The sequence below is a fragment of the Macaca mulatta genome, chromosome 3, assembly GCF_049350105.2.
Source record: "Macaca mulatta isolate MMU2019108-1 chromosome 3, T2T-MMU8v2.0, whole genome shotgun sequence".
Taxonomy (NCBI): domain Eukaryota; kingdom Metazoa; phylum Chordata; class Mammalia; order Primates; family Cercopithecidae; genus Macaca; species Macaca mulatta.
The window spans coordinates 40,141,660-40,160,717 of NC_133408.1; the positions used below are offsets into that span (position 1 = coordinate 40,141,660).

The 19,058-nt window shown below is 54.1% G+C and overlaps 1 protein-coding gene and 1 long non-coding RNA gene across 3 annotated transcripts; one reads left to right on the forward strand and one right to left on the reverse strand.

Annotated features, from left to right (window-relative positions):
* The first annotated feature begins 4,158 nt into the window (after positions 1–4,158).
* On the forward strand, positions 4,159–14,764 carry LOC144340141 (SH3 domain and tetratricopeptide repeat-containing protein 1-like). Of its 2 annotated transcripts, XM_077997969.1 has the most exons (4): positions 4,216–5,412; positions 6,588–6,738; positions 9,510–11,643; positions 14,350–14,764. In XM_077997969.1, the coding sequence occupies exons 1-3, from the start codon at positions 5,279–5,281 to the stop codon at positions 9,651–9,653; spliced, it is 429 nt and encodes a 142-aa protein (XP_077854095.1). In that variant the 5' UTR covers positions 4,216–5,278; the 3' UTR covers positions 9,654–11,643; positions 14,350–14,764. The 2 variants fall into 2 exon arrangements, with proteins under 2 accessions (XP_077854094.1, XP_077854095.1); XM_077997968.1 differs by having other exon boundaries at positions 4,159–6,738.
* Positions 13,848–15,040, reverse strand: LOC144340142 (uncharacterized). Its single transcript, XR_013415867.1, has 3 exons — positions 14,868–15,040; positions 14,553–14,685; positions 13,848–14,403 (listed from the first exon to the last, which is right to left on the reverse strand). It is a non-coding gene; the product is annotated as an uncharacterized LOC144340142 (long non-coding RNA).
* Positions 15,041–19,058: the final 4,018 nt, after the last annotated feature.

Genomic DNA, 19,058 nt, shown 5'->3' on the forward strand with positions numbered 1-19,058 from the left:
GTGATGTTGTTCCTAATATCCAGGGACAGAGAGCATGATCTTAGTTTTAATATCGCAGTAGGTGTACACTCGCACTGTGACACTGATCCTAATATCCAGGGAGTAAAGTATGACATGATTCCCAACATAGCAATGAATGGACAGTCACCCGGTGATATTGCTCCTAATACTCATGGAAGAAGCGTATGATATTACTCCCAATATCGCAGGGAGGGTACAGCTCTTCTGTGATATGGTTCCTAGTATCTGGAGGGGGAGAGGATGATAATAATTCCAGTATCGTAGGCAGTGTTCACCCGCCCTGTGATATTGTTATTAATATCCTGGAAGGGAGAGGATGATATGACTCCCCATAGAGCAGGAGGCGTACATCCTGGGATATTATTCCTAATATCCATGGAGAGGAGAGGCTGATATTACTCCCAATATGGCCGTGGGTGTACATCCATCCTGTGATATTCTTCTTAATATTCCAAGGCTGAGAGGTTGATATTACTCCCAGTATCGCAGACACTGTAGACCCCCGTGTGATACTCTTCCTGCTATCCGGAAGGGGAGAAGATGGTATTAATCCCCATATCACGGGAGGTGAACACCCACTCTGCTATCTTTCCTAGTATGCAGGGGGAGAGAGGATAATATTATTCCCAATATTGCAGAAGATGTACATGCCCCCCCATGATATTGTTCTTAATATTCCAAGGCACAGAAGACAATATTACTCCCCATATCACAGAAAGTATACACCCCCCAGTGATGTTGTTCCCATGATCCAGGAGGGAAGAGGATGATATTACTTTTTTTTTTTTTTTTTTTTTTTTTTGAGATGGAGTCTCGCTCTGTCGCCCAGGCTGGAGTGCAGTGGCCGGATCTCAGCTCACTGCAAGCTCTGCCTCCCGGGTTTACGCCATTCTCCTGCCTCAGCCTCCCAAGTAGCTGGGACTACAGGCGCCCGCCACCTCGCCCGGCTAGTTTTTTGTATGTTTTAGTAGAGACGGGATTTCACCGTGTTAGCCAGGATGGTCTCGATCTCCTGACGTCGTGATCCACCTGTCTCGGCCTCCCAAAGTGCTGGGATTACAGGCTTGAGCCACCGCGCCCGGCCCTCGGATGATATTACTTTCAACCCCTGCACCCTGCAATGCTCTCACCCTGCAACACCGACACCCAGCTGAACCTGACATGGAACCAGAGGTGCTGGCTGGGGGTGTTCATTGCTTCTCTTTTCTCCCTTGCCAGACTCAGTAGAGGAAGCTGAGACCGAGCAGCCGCAGGAACAAGGTGGGTTTTGCGCGTGGCTCAGGCTTCCTCTGGTTATGAGCTGGGCCTTGGGGTAACGCGGGTGGTGGTGACAGAGCTGAGTACGGTGGGCATTGGATGCGACAGTCACCCCTCTGTGGTGTGGGCTGGGGGCTTGGAGGATGTCGCCTGAGGTGGGCCTGAACCTCCCGTCTACTCTGGCACTGGAGGCCGTGGGGTCCCACACTTCTTCCAATGAACATGCTGACCCCCGCCTGGTCCCCGACTGAGGTGGGGCATCCTTTCCAGTGCTGGGGCCCACATATAGCTGTGGGTTCCTTCTTCATGACCTGGAGAAGCTGCAGTTCACCCTGTGCTCTGCCTCAGAGATGGGAGGCCACACTGCCCTCAGCGCGTAGCAGAATTCAGAGCCTTAGGTTGCAGGGGCCTCAACTGATGTCCCTGAAAGGTCTGCTCCTTCCTGAGGGGCTGATTCAGGGAGGCCCTCCCGTCTCCCCTCTGCAGCTCTGTCTCTTCCCCTCAGGGTCCACATGTGGACAGCCTGGTGATGTGGACGCACCAAGGGCTCTTGGAATTTCCCGGGGAATGGGATCCATCCCAGTACATTTGGGATGCAGGCACAAGGTTCCAGAGGAGGCCCGGGAAGCCAGTGGGGAAGGGAAGGTTGTTGTAGGTTTGCCTCAGGGAGGGGGTGGTTCCACCCTCTGCCAAAGTCTCTGGAGCAAAGGCACGTGGCTCTCCAGTTGCCCCGGAGGCCAGGGTAGTGGCTGGGAGGGGCTGTGTGCAGAGTGTGCCAGGCCCCACCCACAAATGGGGCTTGTAGGGTCCTGGGGTGGCAGAGACTGAGCGTAGGAATGTGAGCTTCAGGCCACAGAAGCCACAAAAGGGTGAGTGGCGTGATGGTGGGGCAGCACTTGGCCCCGGGTTAGGGAAGTCTCTTTAGTCTAGAACCAGAGGGTTGAGAGGATTTAGTCAACTAATAGGTGGTGGATGAGGGGCTGGTGGTGGGGAAGGGACTGGTGATGTAGCCTGTGTGAAGGCCCAGGGTTGAGGGAGTGGGGGTGAGTGCTGGTGAGCGGAGGTTTCATGGGGTGAGTGAATGAGAGTGTGAGCGGGGATGAGTGGGGTGTGAGTGGGGGGTGAGTGGGGGTGAGTGAATGGGGTGTGAGTGAACAGGAGTGTGAGCGGGGATGAGTGAGTGGGGTGAGTGAGTGGGAATGTGAGCGGGGATGAGTGGGGTGTGAGTGGGGGTGAGTGAGTGGGGTGTGAGCGGGGGTGAGTGAGCAGGGCTTATGCAGGGAGGTGCAGAGTTGGGAGCGGGTGGGTTGGGTGCTGGATGGTGAGAAGCTCTTCTGGAGAGCTAAGCAGGGCCTGGGGCCTCAGGCTGTGGCTTGGCCTTTTCCCCAAGAGCACTGGGGAGCCATGGGGTGCTATCGAACAGTCACTGCAGACTAAGCAGTGAACGGACAGTAGGTGGGCAGGGCTGTCTGAAATCTAGGCCGCAGAGGATAGATGAGGAAGTTGAGTCCAGGGAAATGGCTGAGTCGAGGGATACTGTTGTGGGTCCCCTCTGCCTTGCAGCGCTTTGTCATGGCATCGTGAGACCACTCAGAGGTGCCTCCTGTGGCCTGGACCAGAGCCCCAGGGGCTGTGACCAAACCTGCCCATTTCCCAGCACAGGCCTGGCACCCACTCCTGGCCCTAGGAGGGATGAGATTTTGGAAAGGACCGTGTGAAGGGGCCCTGGTCCCACATATCTGCCCAAGGAGGGGTGGGGGGTTCTGACCCAGGCTTCTTCCCCAGGGGCATTCTCTGACTGGAAGGAGACCCTCCAGGAACCCAGCGCCCCAGCCCCCACTGCAGCCTCCGGTGGCTCCTGGCACAACAGCCTGTGACACCTCCTCCTACGAGGCCCTCCCCGGGGTGCTGGGGGATTCAGACTCGGAAATGCAGGCCAGGGAAGGGGGATCATGCTTCCCTGTCTCCCCACCCTGCGCTGAACGGTCGAGGAGACCGAGGGCGGCGCTGATACCCCACATGCTTACTTGGGGTCATTTTTGAGTCACTTTCGGTAGTTTGTGTCCTTCTAGGAGTGTGGCTGTTGTGTCTGGATGGTCTGATTTCTTGGTGTACAATTGTTCGTGGTGTTTTCATGGAATCCTTTTATTTCTGTCAGGTCGGCAATAATGTTTCCTCTTTCATTTCTGATTTTAGAAACTTGGGCTTTTAATTATTTATTTATTTATTTATTTTTATTAAAGATGGGGTCTCATCATGTTCCCCCAGGCTGGTCTTCAATGCTGGCCTCAGCGATCCTTCCACTTCCGCCTCACAAAGTGCTGGGATGACAGGCGTGAGCCATGGTGCTCAGTCTCTGATTTTAGTCATTTGTGTCCCATCTTTCTTTTCTTGGTTAGTCTGGTGAAAGATTTGTCAATTTTGTTATTATTTTCAAAAAACCCACCTTCGGTTCTGTTGATTATGTCTTGTTTTTCCATTCTCTGTATTTTTACTTCCCATCTCCACTCTCACGTTTATTATTTTCTTCCTTTTATTCACTTTGCGTTTAGTTCTTTTTCTAGTTTCTCAAGGCGGAAGGTTAGATTTTTGATTTCAGATTTTTCTTCTTTCTTTGAATGTAGACATTTGCAGTTATAAATTTCCCTTTCAGCACTGCCTTAGCTGCATCTTGGAATTTTTGATACGCTGTGCTTTTTTTTTTTTTTTTTTTTTTTTTAAGACAGAGTTTTGCTCTATTGCCCAGGCTGGGGTGCAGTGGTGCAATCTTTGGCTCACTGCAACTTTTACCCGGATTCAAGCCATTCTCATGCCTCAGCCTCCCGAGTAGCTGGAATTACAGATGTATGTGCACCACCCCCCCCCACGCCTAATTTTTTTTTTTTTTTTTTTTTTTTTTTTTTTTTTATAGAGACAGGATTTCACCATGTTTCCCAGGCTGATCTCAAACTCCTGGACTCAAGCCATCCTCCCGCCTCGACTCCCACAGTGCTGGGATGAGAGGCGTGAGCCACCGCGCTGGCCCGGGCTGTGCATTTGTTTGCATTCTTCTCCAATTAGTTTTCGGTTTCCCTGATTGTCTCTTTGACTCACTGGTTGTTTAGGAGTGTGTAATTTCCACATATTTTTGAATTTCCCACATTTCCTTCACTGTCGATTTCGAGTGTTCGTGCCAGTACAGCTGAAGAACACCTCTGCTTTGGTCTCAGTCCTTCTCCATTCACTGAGGCTCATTTTGTGGCCTGGCACATGGTCCGTCATGGGGAATATCCCATGGGTGCTCGAGAGGACTGTGTATTCAGCTGTTGTTGGGGGGCGTGTGTGACAGATGTCCATTCGGCGTACCTGGTTTCCTGTATTAATCTCCGGAACGTTTCTCACACTAGAAAATCAGAAGCTTTCCACTGTTCCCAGCGCCCTGGCTTTGGGAGAGGCCAGTGAGCCTGTGGCTTGGGAGCCTGGTTGCATGAGAGAAGCATGTGTGGGAACGCCAGGGGCCGGCTTTGAACCCCATTCCCCCAACATGATGCCGTGTGTGGCAGACATGACGCTTGGCTTTGCTCTCTGCGAGTTCCATCTGTGACAGGGGCTACTTGTGCCCCTGGCCTCATCAGCTCAGGCTGAAGGTGGCCCTGGTCCTGACCAGAGGGACTTTGTGAAGCAGAAATAAATGGCCTGGTGCAGGGGCCGAGCCTGGCCAGGATCTCAGCCCTGGGAGTTGTAAAGAAGGCCGGCCTGTACCATGAGCATCTGTACCAAGCTGTGCCCATGTCACGGTGTGCTTGGCATCTGCCCTTGCACAGGTGCATGGCCTGTCTGCGCTCAGGCTCCCCGCCTATGGGACCCAGGCTCACAGAGGTGAAAGAGGCAAGCATGGCGCAGGGGCCTCCGAGAACAGCCAGCCTCGCTTCAATGCTGGGAGACTAACATCTTCCATTTTGTCTTCTGCCCAGGCCAGCTGCGGGCCGTCCAGTGGCTGTGCTACTTCTACAGCGTCATCATGCCCAGGAAGGCCCAGTGTGTCATCTACCACGAGCTCCAGCTCTCCCTGGCCCGCAAGGTGTCTGACAAGGTGCTGGAGGGGCAGCTCCTGGAGGCCATCAGTCAGCTCTACCTGTCCCTGGGCACGGAGTGGTAAGGGCTGGCTTTGCAGTGGTGGAGGTGGGGGCGGGCAGGGCAGGGAGGGGGGCACAGGGAAGCTGGCTCAGGGCGCCATCAGCCCCTCTCCTTTTGATCATTTGGTTCTTTGGCATCAGATGCTTTGAGCTGGTGGGCCTGGGGTCGTCCCAGGGCTGCTGCTGGCCCGTGAGTCCCAGCTTGAGCCTCCCTTGTTGGGTCAAAGGTCATCTCAACCCCAGCAGAGGCAGTACGTGCACTCTGGGCTGTTCTTCCTATTATGGTGGCTTTTGTCATCTGATCTTTGCCTGCCCTGAATCTTCACTCCTGGCTTTCATCTGTCCCCTTAAATGTGACCACAGCAGCCACCTGTGGCTTCTCTCCCACAGAAGACAAAGCCAGTTGTGTCACCTCCTTCCCTGGGGCAGGGTTTCAAGGTCTCACGTCCCATATGTGGCCTACTCCCCTTCCCCCAAGCATCCTGACCTGGTGGGGTAACCATGGCCCTGGCCACCCCACCCATAGGGCCCAGTGACATTGCTGCAGTCACACCCCCTCGAGTGTTGGACTTACTGAGAGAGCAGGGAAGGAGCCAGATTCCATGGGGACCTGGGAGACTGGCTCCAGTCTTGGCCTCAGGTTCACAGAAGGAAAATGGGCCAGTGTGCTAGAGCTATGCTTCGCAAAGTGTAGTCCCTGGACCAGTAGAGCAGCATCCATGTCACCTAGGAGTTTGTGGCAAGTGGGAGTTCTAGGGCCTGCCCCAGGCCTGTGGAGCCGGAAGCTCTGGGGGCAGGGCCAGCAAGCTATAAGGACAGGCCTCCGGGTGACTGTGATGCCTGCACACCTTGAGAATCATCGGCCCAGATAGCCTCTGAACACTAACAGCTCCTGGTGCATCTGGAGAAGACACAGGCCATGTCTGGGAGGCAGGGGAGATGGACTAGCACACTCCTCCTGCCACAGGGCAGCATGATGCTTGATTCCCTCAGAAGGATGTCCTTCATCTTTTCCATGCCGTGTGTGTTCACCCTGGCCCTCCCAGCAGCCTGGGAAGGGCAGAACACTGCACACACAAGAGGGCTGTTCCCAATCTGCACATTCCAGTTCATCTGTCGCCAGACCCACGGGAGGAGGCAGACTGGTTCCAGGAGGATGAGAGCCCTTGTTCTGACACCTGCGTCTGATTCCAGGGCCTACAAATCCGCTCTGGACTACACCAAACGAAGTCTGGAGATTTTCATTGACCTCCAGAGGAAAGAGGAGGCGGCGCATGCCTGGCTGCAAGCAGGGAAGATCTATTACATCCTGCGGCAGAGCGAGCTGGTGGACCTGTACATCCAGGTGAGTGACAAGGGATGCAAGAGGACCCCTGTGCTGTTCACTCTCTGTCCATCCACCCATCCATTCATCCTTCCATCATCTATCTGTTTACCTGCTCATCCTTCTATCCATCATCTATCCATCATCTTCCCATACACCTGTGGGTCCTTCCATCCATCCATCCATCCTTCCATCATCCATCCATTCACCTGTTCATCTTTCCATGCAACCATCCATTCATTCACCTCTCCATCCATCTATTCACCTGTTCGTCCATCCATCCATCCATCCATCCTTCCATCTTTCCATCATCCATCCATCATTCTTCTGTTCACCTCTTGGTCCGTCCATCCTTCCATCTTTCCGTTATCCATCCAACCATCTTCCATCCATCCATGATCCATCCATTCACCTGTCCGTCCATCCATCCATTCATTCATCATCCATCCTTTTATCATCCATCCATCCATTCACCTGTTCATCCATCCCTCCATCCATTCTTCCATCCTTCCATCATCCATTCACCTGTTCATTCTTCCATCCATCCATCATCCATCCATCTTTCCATCATTCATCCACTCGCCTGCTCATCCTTCCATCCATCCATCCTTCTATCATCCATCCATTCACCTGTTCATCCTTCCATTCATCCATCCATCCGTGCATCCATCATTCATTCATTCCTTTATCATCCGTTCATTCAGCGACCATCCATCCACCTGTTCATCCATTCATCCATCCATCCTTCCATCATCCATCCATTCACCTGTTCATCCTTCCATCCATCCATCCATCCACTCATCTCCTGTTCATCCTTCCATCCATCCATTTATCCATTCATTCATCCATCCTTCCATCCATCCGTCTTTCCATCATCCATCCATTCATCTGTTCATCCTTCCAACCATCCATCATCCATCCTTTTATCATCCATCCATTCACCTGTTCGTCCATCCATCCGTCCATTCATCCTTCCATCAACCATCCATTCACCTGTTCATCTTTCTATCCTTCCATCCATCCACCATTCATCCATCCACCATTCATCCATCTGTCCATTTATCCATTCATCTGTTTATCTTTCCATCCATCATCCATCCATCTGTCCATCCCTCCATCCACCATTTATCCATCCTTTTATCCATCCATTCACCTGTTGTTCCATCCATCTGTCCATCCTTCCATCATCCATCCATTCACCTGTTCATCCTTCCATCCATCCATCCATTCAACCATATATCCATCCATCCACTCATCTACTGTTCATCCTTCCATCCATCCATTTATCCATTCATCCATCCATTCATCTGTTCATCCTTCCATCCATCATCCATCCATCCATCCTTTTATCATCCATCCTTCATCCATTTATCATCCATCCATTCACCTGTTCATCCATCCATCCGTCCATTCATCCTTCCATCAACTATCCATTCACCTGTTCATCTATCCTTCCATCCATCCACCTGTTCATCCTTCCATCCATCCACCATTCATCCATCTGTCCATTTATCCATTCATCTGTTCATCTTTCCATCCATCCATCATCCATCCATCTGTCCATTCATCCATCCGTCCATCCCTGCATCCATCATTTATCCATCCTTTTATCTATCCATTCACCTGTTGTTCCATTCATCTGTCCGTTCATCCTTCCATCCATCCATCATCCATCCACATATCTATTTATCCATCATCTATCCATGCTTCCATCATCCATCCATCCACCTGTTCATCCATCCATTCTTCCATCATCCATCCACCCACCTATCTACCTATTAATCCATCCCTCCATTCATCTATCTGTCCATTTGTTTATCCATACATTCGTCTATCCACCATCTATCCATCCACATGTACATACATCATCTACCCTCCACCCATCCATACATTATCTACCCACCCATACATACATACAGACATACACACATCATTCCATCCATCCATCCATCCATGCATCCAAGCATTAATCTAGCCACAGGCCCATCCTTCCATCCATGTGTCTACATCTTCTCATCCATTCATTCATCCATCCACTCATTCCTAAACCACTGCTGAGCACCTGTTGTGTGCCTTTTCCCTCCCTCCAACTGGTTCCCTCACATCCTCCCCCAGTGGCCAGCATCTTTTCCCTGAGGGCAGAGGCGTGGCCCCTCACAGTGCACAGCATCTGCGGGTATACAGCACATGCTCAAATAATGCGACCACTCAGTTAACACACAGAACTTGCTCCAAGTGACACGTGGCACATCTCCTTACAAAATGAATCTATCATAGTGACTGTTTTCAGAGGCTTTCCCAAACACAGTGTGATCTGGAACAAATTGTGAAGCCCACGAGCCTGGTGAAGTTTTCATTATTGAGCACCTGCTGTATACCTCCTTGAGCTGAGGAGAAGGATCAAGAGCTCATGGCCAAGAGGGGACCAGGCCCACCCACAAACACTGCTGATGTGGCAGGGATGTGGCAACGCAGAAAGGAACCAGGGGCTGGGCTCCCAGCAATCTGGGGGCCACAGAGACTGGTTTGAGTGCAGGGGGAGTGGGCTAGGGCTAGCCCTGGTGGTAGGATTCACAGGTATCGGGCTCCTGGGCTGCAGCTGCTCTGTCACCTCCTGGCACTCAGGTGCATCAGTTCATTGTCCTCATGCCAGTGGTGGGGGCAGCCCTCATGCACAGGGTCTGAAAAATGCTCAGGTGTACCTGTAGTGTGTGAGAGGAAGGAGGCTGGCAAAGGTGCGCGTGGCCACCTCACTAGGTGTGGGTCTTGAGGGAACTTCTGTCTCCTTTCAGGTGGCACAGAATGTGGACCTGTACACAGGCGACCCCAACCTGGGGCTGGAGCTGTTTGAGGCAGCTGGAGACATCTTCTTCAATGGGGCCTGGGAGCGGGAGGAAGGCATGTCCTTCTACCGGGTGAGCTGGCCTGTGGGCTGATGTGGGTGGGCCTCAGTGGGGCACCTGGAGGGCTGAGGCACAGGTGTGGCAGGGTAGAGGTCTCCCACCTGGAGGCAGGGCCACCCATGCACATGATGAGTTTCCAAGTGGTCTCACCGGGAATGATATTGACCATGCCCCTGCCCGAGACAAACGCTCGGGGCCTGGACGTGACAATGGTTCTACCCTTGTACCTGATGACCTCAAGCAACCATGAGTGAGAAGTCCTGTCCCCATCTTCCAGATGAGGAAACTGAGGCTCAGAGAGACACAGGGACATGTCAAAGGACACACAGCATCAGTGGGAGACCCAGGTCTGCATGTACCCCGAAGTGGGACAGCTTCTCCCTTCCTCTGAGCTCACAGTGTTGCTCAGCCCTGGGCACAGATAAATGTGGTGTTTTTAGAGCAGAGAGGAGTGCTGGCTCCCCCCAGTCAGACCCCCGGTGCCCAGGTGGGAGAGGCTGGTCTGAGGCTGTCAGGTGTAGCTGGATGGGCCTCAGGTGACTCTTCAGCCCCCAACTTGGTGTCTGAACTGTGTGTTATCCCAGAGCACAGAGCTGTGTCGAGGTGCAGGGGTAGCTGGGGCATGGGAAGCTCCAAGTACATGTTTGAGCTCTGAGGAGGGCCCTGGGCAAGGTGGGTGCTGTGGGAAACCTGACCCCACCTGCCTGTGTGGTAGGACCAGGCCCTGCCCCTGGAGTGACTACGGGCAACCGCAAGGTGGAGCTGCAGCTTCAGCTGTGCAACAAGCTGGTGGCACTCCTGGCCACACTGGAGAAGCCCCAGGAGGGCTTGGAGTTTGCCTACATGGCCCTAGCACTCAGCATCACTCTGGGTAAGTCCCCTGAGCCCCCACCCTGCCAGGACCCACACTTTGCCAGAGCCCAGCCTCCAGGTCTGCAGGCCAGGAGCTGAAACAGCTGCTGGATTTTCCTGGTCTCCTGTCCAGGCAGGCAGATCTGCCCAACGGGCTTCCCTATCCGGCTGTGGGGCACAGACCAAGGTCTCTCACGCAGTGCAGAGCTCCCTGCCTGCCTGAGCTCTGCTTCCTCTGCCTGTTCCTGCTGCTGACCACAAGGGCCGCCCAGTGTGCCCTCTGCCTTCCAGACATGCCAGGCATCTCATTGGTCCCTGTGCCAGGCTGAGTGGCACATTCCCTTTCTCTTGTGCCCTTCCCACCATCATCAACCACACAGCTCTCTGGCTGATAAAATCCCAGTTCCCCTTCCAGCAGTCTGCCCCTTAAGGCCGGGCATCCCCTGGTGCTGTGCCAGGGTCGTCTGTCCCCCTCCAGAGACAGGGAACCCTAGGCAGGCCACATGCCCCAGCGCCTTGTGCCCCGTGGCCCATTACACAGTAGGTGTGCAGCTGACTCCCCAAGGTAGGGGGCTGTGATCGTGCCACACCCAGGAGGAGTCGGATGTCACATCTGTGGGTTGCCTGGAGCCGGGGAGCCCAGGAGCACCTGGACTGCATGGCTTTTGGGTTCTCCTAGTTAAAACCAGTGAGCAAAGGCAGGTGGCTCTGTGTAGACACAGAACTGGGCCATCCAAGTCCGACTTTCCAAAGCCTCACAGTAGACAGGGGCAGGCCTTATTAGTTCTGCTTTGCACAAGGGAAAGTGAGTCTGGGAACCTGGAAGGGACTGGCCAGAGCTGCCCAGGTGACCACAGGTGCCTGGAGGCAAGCCAGGCATGCAGCCCGGGGTCTGCATACCTGCTCCTGAGGGGCCTGAGCCCTCCCTGCCCCAGGGAGCCACGTCCTCACACCTGCACCTTTGGCCTGCACCCAGGGGACCAGTGAACGAGCGCATGGCCTACCACGGCTGACCGCCCTGCACCACCGGCTGGGCCATGGCAAGCTGCTGGAGCACTTATACCTCAAGGCCCTGTAGCTCTGCAACTCGCTGCTGGAGTTCGACGAGGAGACCGTCTACTACGTGAACATGTATCTGGTGCTCGGTGACATCATCTTCTATGACCTGAAGGTGGGTGGCAGGGGTAGGGCACGGGGTGTTCCCAGACCCCTTGGAGTGGGATCTCCACCCACACCCCAGAGGCCTGGGTTCCAGCCTTCCTTAGGAATGGCCCAGTGGCCTCCCTGGAGCTCTGCACCCAGCTGGAGGAGCCGGCAAGGTTAGCAGATACAACCAAGCTCCCAAGATGGCCAGGCCCCACCCTCAAGAACTCAGTCTCAGCCAGGGAGGCTGACACATGAGTGGGCAATGGTGGTCTCTGGGTAAAGAAGGAGGATTGTAGTCAGGGGGGCCCTCCTGGAGGAGGTGACACCAAACTGAGTCTTGACAGTCAAGTGTCAAGTTGCATTTAACAAAGAAAACAGGGTCGGGAGAAGGACATTTCAGAGGACGGCATCATCCTCACACTGAATCCACGTTGCAAGATCCAACCCAAATCCTGGCACCTCCTCTAGGAAGCCTGCCCAGGGTGCCAGCCTGCACTGAGTAACTCCTTCCTGGAGTCCCGAGACACCTTGAATCTTCACACCACCCAGGAAGGGTTGGGTGGGACCCCAGTGTCTTACCATTGGGTTCACAGACAGGGAAACCCCAGCTTAGGGCAGGTGTAGTGGGGCGGGGGCCCAGCCAGCCAGGCTGAGACCTTGCTGGGTCGGGTCTGTCTTGAGGGGAGGTGTTGTGCTCCCTCTGCCCCCAGCCCTGCAGGGGTTGAGAGCTGGGACTGGCAGACTCAGACCTGGGGTGTCTCTACCCCTCTGCCCAGCAGGCACGACCCCTCCTCAGCATCACACTGGCACCTCGTCAGTGCTCCTTAGGGGCTGAGAGGCCAGGGCACTCCAGTCCAGGGGCCAAAATCTTGGGGGCCTTAGAACAACATGAGGAGCTGGGGCAGCCCTAAGACCCTGCCCCGTATCCCCCACCACAGGCTTGGGGCTGCCCGGGAGGCCCTTGCCCAGTGCTGGCGACACCTGGTGATCAGAAGTGGTCCCTGTGGCCTCCCAAGTCCCAGCCAGACAGGGAGGTGCCAAGTGTCAGACCCAGAGGGACACTGCTCACTGCCCAGGGTCTCTCCTGGGACCCAAGGGGACCGACCTCCCAGAAGAGGCCTTTATCTCACTTGGTCAAGCCTGCCGCCCACTCCCCCTGTCCAGGAGAAAGGAAAGGGCCAAGTAGTACCTGAAAGGCCAAAGTCCACGGTTGAGGTCGAGGGGCAGAGGCCTCCTTCACCTCCTTCCCATGCACAGCCCTCTGGGCCTCATCGTGACTATGCTGTCAGCGCAGGCCAGCTTCCCACAGGGAGGCCCCCTCAGAATTCCCCAAGGGCGGCTGTCTTTCCAAGGCTACACCCTCCTCCTTGTATAGGAGACCCTGGACCCAGGGCCCAGAGGAGTGGGAGAAAAAGCCGGGCTGCATGGGGCCTGGAAGGCTGGCAGAGAAGCAGAGGTAAATGGGCATCTTTGCTGATTACCTCTAAAATGGGGTCCCCTTTAGTCTACACTTGAGAGTGAGCCCTGGAATAGGGTGGATTAGATGTGTCCTGGCTCAGCCTGCTGCTCACAGCTGCTTCACACACTACAGGCACATGGAAATGCACACGCAAATGCACATGCACACACAGGCGCCCACACACAGACACGTGCACACACACAGGCACACAAACACGCACAGGCACACACACAGGCACACGCAGAGACATATGCATTGGCTGGCTCCTTCCTGTTTAGTTGGGAAGCCCCCACCCCTTCAGGAAGCCTTTGCCTTCCATCCCCAGCTGAGTCTGGGGTCTCCTGGGCTTCCCTCTGCCACAGCCCGGGCCACGCTGTGTGGTCAGTGTTCACTCCCAGGTCCCTCAGACTGGGATCAAGGACGTTAGGCTCAGCCACACACCCAGCACAGAGTCCAGTGTTCGGCTGGGCGGGGGCCATTGGATGAGCAGTGGCGGTGACTCGGGGCCTTCTCACGCCCCTGCTCTGTGTGTGGGGCGGGGCAGTGAGGGAATGGACTGCTGCGTCTTGGACTTTCTCATTGGCCCTGGGAGCCATCTTGAGATGGCAAAGAGGAACAGGCCAGGCATGGGTCTTAGAGAGGTTCCTTGGGTGACCCCCATGTGGAAGAGGTGCCGGGTGGGGGATGGGAGGGTCAAGGAGGAGGTCTGGGAGACGGCATCCCAACCCAGGGATGGTGAGTTTGAGCCAAAGATGCATTGAAAACAGGAGTGGATGTCTGGGGAGTCACACTCCATCAATATTTCAGGGATCATTGCCAGGGAGGACACCTGTGAGATGGTTTTGTACCTGGCCTGTCCCGTGGAGGGCCTGGAAATGGTCAGTTTGGACAGGGGCCAGAGGGGAGCCTGGGTCACTCAACGCTGTGCCCCTGCTGTGGCTTGGAGCCACGAGTCCTGCATGGAACTGTCAGAGCAGGCAGGATCTGCCCTGACCTCAGCCCATGGGGAAAGCAGCCACTGCCTGCAGAGAGGGTGGGACTGGGGCAGGAGGCTTGGGGTGAGTGGGGCGTAGGGACACTCAGGAAGGCTTCCAGGGGTGTCAGGGTCATCCCCACCTCCTGCAGCTGAGACCACAGCAGTGTCACAGGCTTCGGGGCTCATGGGGTGAGCCAGCATTGGCTGGACATGTGGAATGACCTGGAGACAGGAACGGCCTCTGGGAAGACGGGCTCCGAGTCCCCCTTTTGCTGAGCATGGCCTGTCCCCTTCAGGACCCGTTTGATGCAGCCGGGTACTACCAGCTGGCCCTGGCAGCCGCCATGGACCTGGGCAACAAGAAGGGCACAGCTGAAGACCTACACGTGGCCGGCCACCATCTCCCACAACTTCCTCCTGGACCGTGAGAAGTTTATCCTCTTCTACCAGAAGGCCAGGACCTTCACCACAGAGCTCAACATCCGCAGGGTCAACCTACCTCCTCTGCCACTCTGCGGGTGGGCCCCCTGGTTGGCCCTCAGCCACCCTCGCTGAGGACAGCATCCAAGGGAATGGGTTTTGTGCAAGGAGGATGGTCTCCTGCCTCTCCTGGTGTCTCCGTGGCTCATTTTCTGGGAAATGGAGGCATGAAAGCAGAGTTCAAATAGCAATTAATGTTTTTTTTGCAATAACATACCGAAGTCCCCAGGGCATCCTTCTCTGTGTGCTTCCTGGGCTGTGTCTAGGGGCCAGCTCCTTCCCTGGTGACAGCTCTCTGATCTTCGGGATGAGAAGGACCCTGAGTCCAACAGACCTGGCCAGGTCACCATGAGCCTCGGTTTCCTCAGCGGCCAGATGGGAGATGGTGGTGGAACTCCCTGGGCAGCTCCCTGCTCTCCCTGCTCAGAGCTCTTACTGTACGTCTCGTGCCGCCGTTGCCTTTAACCTTCAGGCCACTGTGATCGGATGTGGGGGCTGCTAGTGTCCCTGTTCACCATTGAAGAAATAGAGGCACAGAGAGGTTAGGTGTCTGGCCCACCGTCACACAGCAGGTAGGGGCAGACACGCAGAGCCCAGTACACTGACCACCACACCACCCTGCCAGCCTGTAGCCTGGATGGTGTCCCCCATTGGGACCCAAAGTCAGCTCCTGAACCTCTCTTGTGGTGTCAGGAGAGCCACAGGCCAGTGAGGGTGGCGACGGGGATCCCTCACTCAGTGTCCTCTGCTCTCAGACTTGGTTGGGCTGAGCCTGGCCAGTCCCACCTCTGGCCACTGGTCAGCCCTGCAGGAAGTGAGATGCAGGGTTCTCCGCCTGTGTAGACGCTGCTACCCAGTATTGAAAGCCTTATCTGGGCTGACCCCAGCCATCCCCACATGCCCCTCCCCTTCCGGCCCCTGGCCCTCATCCTAGTCCCAGGAATCCCAGGTTTTCCTTCTTGGAATCTCTTGGCCCCAGGGAACACGGCTCACACGGTCTCTTTGCCAGTTTACGCAAGGAAACCGAGGTTCAGAGACTATGGGTGTCCCACGTGATTCTCACATACACTGCACTCTCCCAGGCCCCTTTTTTACACACTTTAAATGAGGTGACTTTCACATCGCATGCAATTAACTATTTCAACGCAATTAATGTGGTGGCATTTGTGCATTCACAGTCCTGTGCAACCACTCTCGCCATCTAGTTTCAAAATGTATTCATCTCCCCAGAAGAAACCTCCCATCCTCACTAAGCAGTTACCCCTTCTTGGTATCCCCCAAGCCCCTCGTTTAACGGAAGGGGAAACTGAGGCCCGGAGAGAGACTTGCCAGTGGGCGGAGCTCTGATAATAAGGAATCAGGCACCCATCTGCTGGTTCAGTCCTGGGTTGGTTTTCCACCCAGCAGAGGTGACAGAATCAAGAGGTTCTGGGACCCCATGCTTGCAGCCAGAGCCCTACCCTGAGCCTCCCCACCAGGGGGCAGCAGAGAGCTTTCCAGAACCGGCCGCGGGGCTGGCGGGAAGCAGCAGCTCAGAGCTGCTGACAAACCTCATGTAGACCCCAGATCGCCGTCTCTGTGGGTTGGGCTTGGGAATTGGAGAGGAGGCCGCATGATTGGAAACGTGAAGACAGCACGGCCTGGCTGGAGCAGCTGGAAGCGCCGTCACGTTGACTGAGGACACAGACCTCCTGCCTACTGGGCCGGGCCTGCAGCCATTCTTCTCGGGGTGGGGCCCCCAGGTCCGGGTTGCTCTTGGTCCCCGACTTGCCTCAGAGTCTGGGGAGCTTTGGAACTCTGCCTCCCCATCTCCACCCACCCTGACTGGTGCCATGAGGGGCCGGGATCCTGGGATCCTGTTCCTCTTGGGCAGCAGAGACTGGGGGACCAGAGGAGATGATGGGTCTTCAAGCCCCACATTCAAACCCCAGCCCACCACTGACAGTCTGGGGGTTCGGGATGAGGGAGTTGATGTCTCTGAGCCCCAGTTTTGCCATCACTAAAATGAGGCCGACATACTGGGGCAGAGTGCCAGTCCCCGGGCTAACAGAGACCTGTTTCCTACTGAAAATACCTCTTACTTCTAGGAACAGCTCCAACAACCACACTAGAGAACACTCTACCCAGGCCAACTTGTCAGAGGCACGTGAACCAGAGCGACTCCATCTTGAATGGGGGCTGGGTAAAGGGATGCTGAGACCTACTAGGCCGCATTCCCAGGAGGCTAGGCATTCTTAGTCACAGGATGAGATAGGAAGTCGGCACAAGATACAGGTCATAAAGACCTTGCTGATAAAGCAGTTTGCAGTAAAGTCGGCCAAAGCCCACCAAACCCAAGATGGCCAGGAGAGTGACCTCTGATTGTCCTCACGGCTCATTATATGCTAATTATAATGCATTAGCTGCTACAAGACACTCCCACCAGCGCCACGACAGTTTACAGATGCCATGGCAACATCTGGAGGTTACCCTACGTGGTCTCAGAAGGGAGGGCAGAAACTCTCAGTTCTGTGAATTGCGCACCCCTTTCCTGGAACACTCATGAATAGTCCAAAACTTGTTTAGCATATGATCAAGAAATAACCATGAAAATGGGCAACCAGCAGCCTTTGGCACCACTCTGCCTATGGAGCAGCCATTCTTTCTTTTCTTTTTCTTTTTTTTTTTTTTTTTTTGAGATGGAGTCTTGCTCTGTTGGCCGAACTAGAATGCAGTGGCGTGATCTTGGCTCACTACAACCTCCACCTCTTGGGTTCAAGCGATTTTCCTGCCTCAGTCTTCCTAGTAGCTGGGATTACAGGCACCTGCCACCACGCCCAGTTAATTTTTTGTATTTTAGTGGGGACAGGGTTTTGCCATGTTGGACCAGGCTGGTCTCGAACTTCTCACCTCAGGCGATCCACCTTCCTCGGCATCCCAAAGTTATAGGATTACAGGAGTGAGCCGCTGCGCCCAGCCAGAGTAGCCATTCTTTTATTCCTTTTCTTTCCTAATAAACTTGCTTTCACTTTATGGACTCGCCCGGAATTCTTTCTTCTGTGAGATCCAGGAAACCTCTCTTGAGGTCTGGATCGGAACCGCTTTCCAGTAACAAACTTGCTTAACCTCTCAGACCCTTCGTCTCTTCATCTGTAACCAAAGACAAAGCCTCCCACGAGGTTCCAAAAGTGTGGAGAGAATGCATGGGAAACGAGGGGCACAGAGTTGGTGTGCAGAACCAATATCACAGACTGGGTGTCAAGCCACTGTCATACTGGAAGTAATATCATGCTCTCCCCCACAAGTTATGAGGAACAATATCATAGGGGGGTGTGTACCTTCTCCGGTAGTGGGAGTAGTATCATCATCTCTTCCTTTAGATGACAGAAACAATATCACAGGTAGGTGTACACCCCGTGTGTTTTTGGAAGCAATGTCATTCTCTCTTCTTCTAGGTTTTACGATTCATATCACAGGTGGGGTGTACACCCCTTATTATGTTGGATGGCGTCCCATCCTCTTTCAACCTGTATCTTTAGAACAATATCCCATGGGGGTTGTATATCTCTTCAATATTGTTAGTAATACCATCTTCTCCTTTCCTGGATATAAGAAACAATATCACAGGAGGTGTGTACACCCCTTGCAATGTTGGTAGTAATATCATCTCTCCCCTGTGGTTATTAAGGACAAAATCCCAGGGTGGCTGTACGGTTCCTACTTTATTGGGAGTAATATCATCCATTCACCCCCTGGATATCAGGAACCATATCACAGAAGAGGTGTCCACTCCCTTCGATATTATCACCCATGTCATATTCTTCCCGCCTGGATATTAGGAACGATACCCCGGGGTTGGGGGCGGTGTACACCCACTGCGATATCGAAAGTAAAATCAGCCTCTTTCCCGCTGGATATTAGGAACTCTATCACAGGTGTGGGCGCACCTTCTGGGATATTGGGAGTACTATCAGCCTCCACACTGCTGCATATTAGGAACAACATACAGGGGGCAGGGTGGTTACACCCCCTGTGATATTGAGAGCAATATTCTGGTCTTACCCCTGTACATTAGAAACTACATCACAGGGGTCTGTACACCTTCAACGATATTGGGATTCATGTTATCCTCTCCCCCACTGAATGTCAAAAACGATATCACATAAAGGTGTACACCCCCTGCGATATGGCCAGTAACATCATCGTCTCTACCTTTGGATACTAGGAACAACATCACGGAAGGTGTGTACACTCCACTGCAATATTGGGCATAATGTTATCCTCTCTTCCCCTGGATATTAGAAACGATATCCCTGGTGGAGGGAGATGGAGTACATTAAGAACAACATCACTGGCTGGGTGTACTCCCCCTGCGATATTGGGTGTAGTATCATCCTCTCTTCCCTAGGATATTAAGAATAATATCACAGGAGGGGTATACAGCCACAGTCCCTGTGTTATTGGGAGTAATAGTGTCTTCTCCCACTCTAGATATAAGGAAAAATATCCCTGGGTTTGTGTACATCCCTTGTGATATTGAGTATAT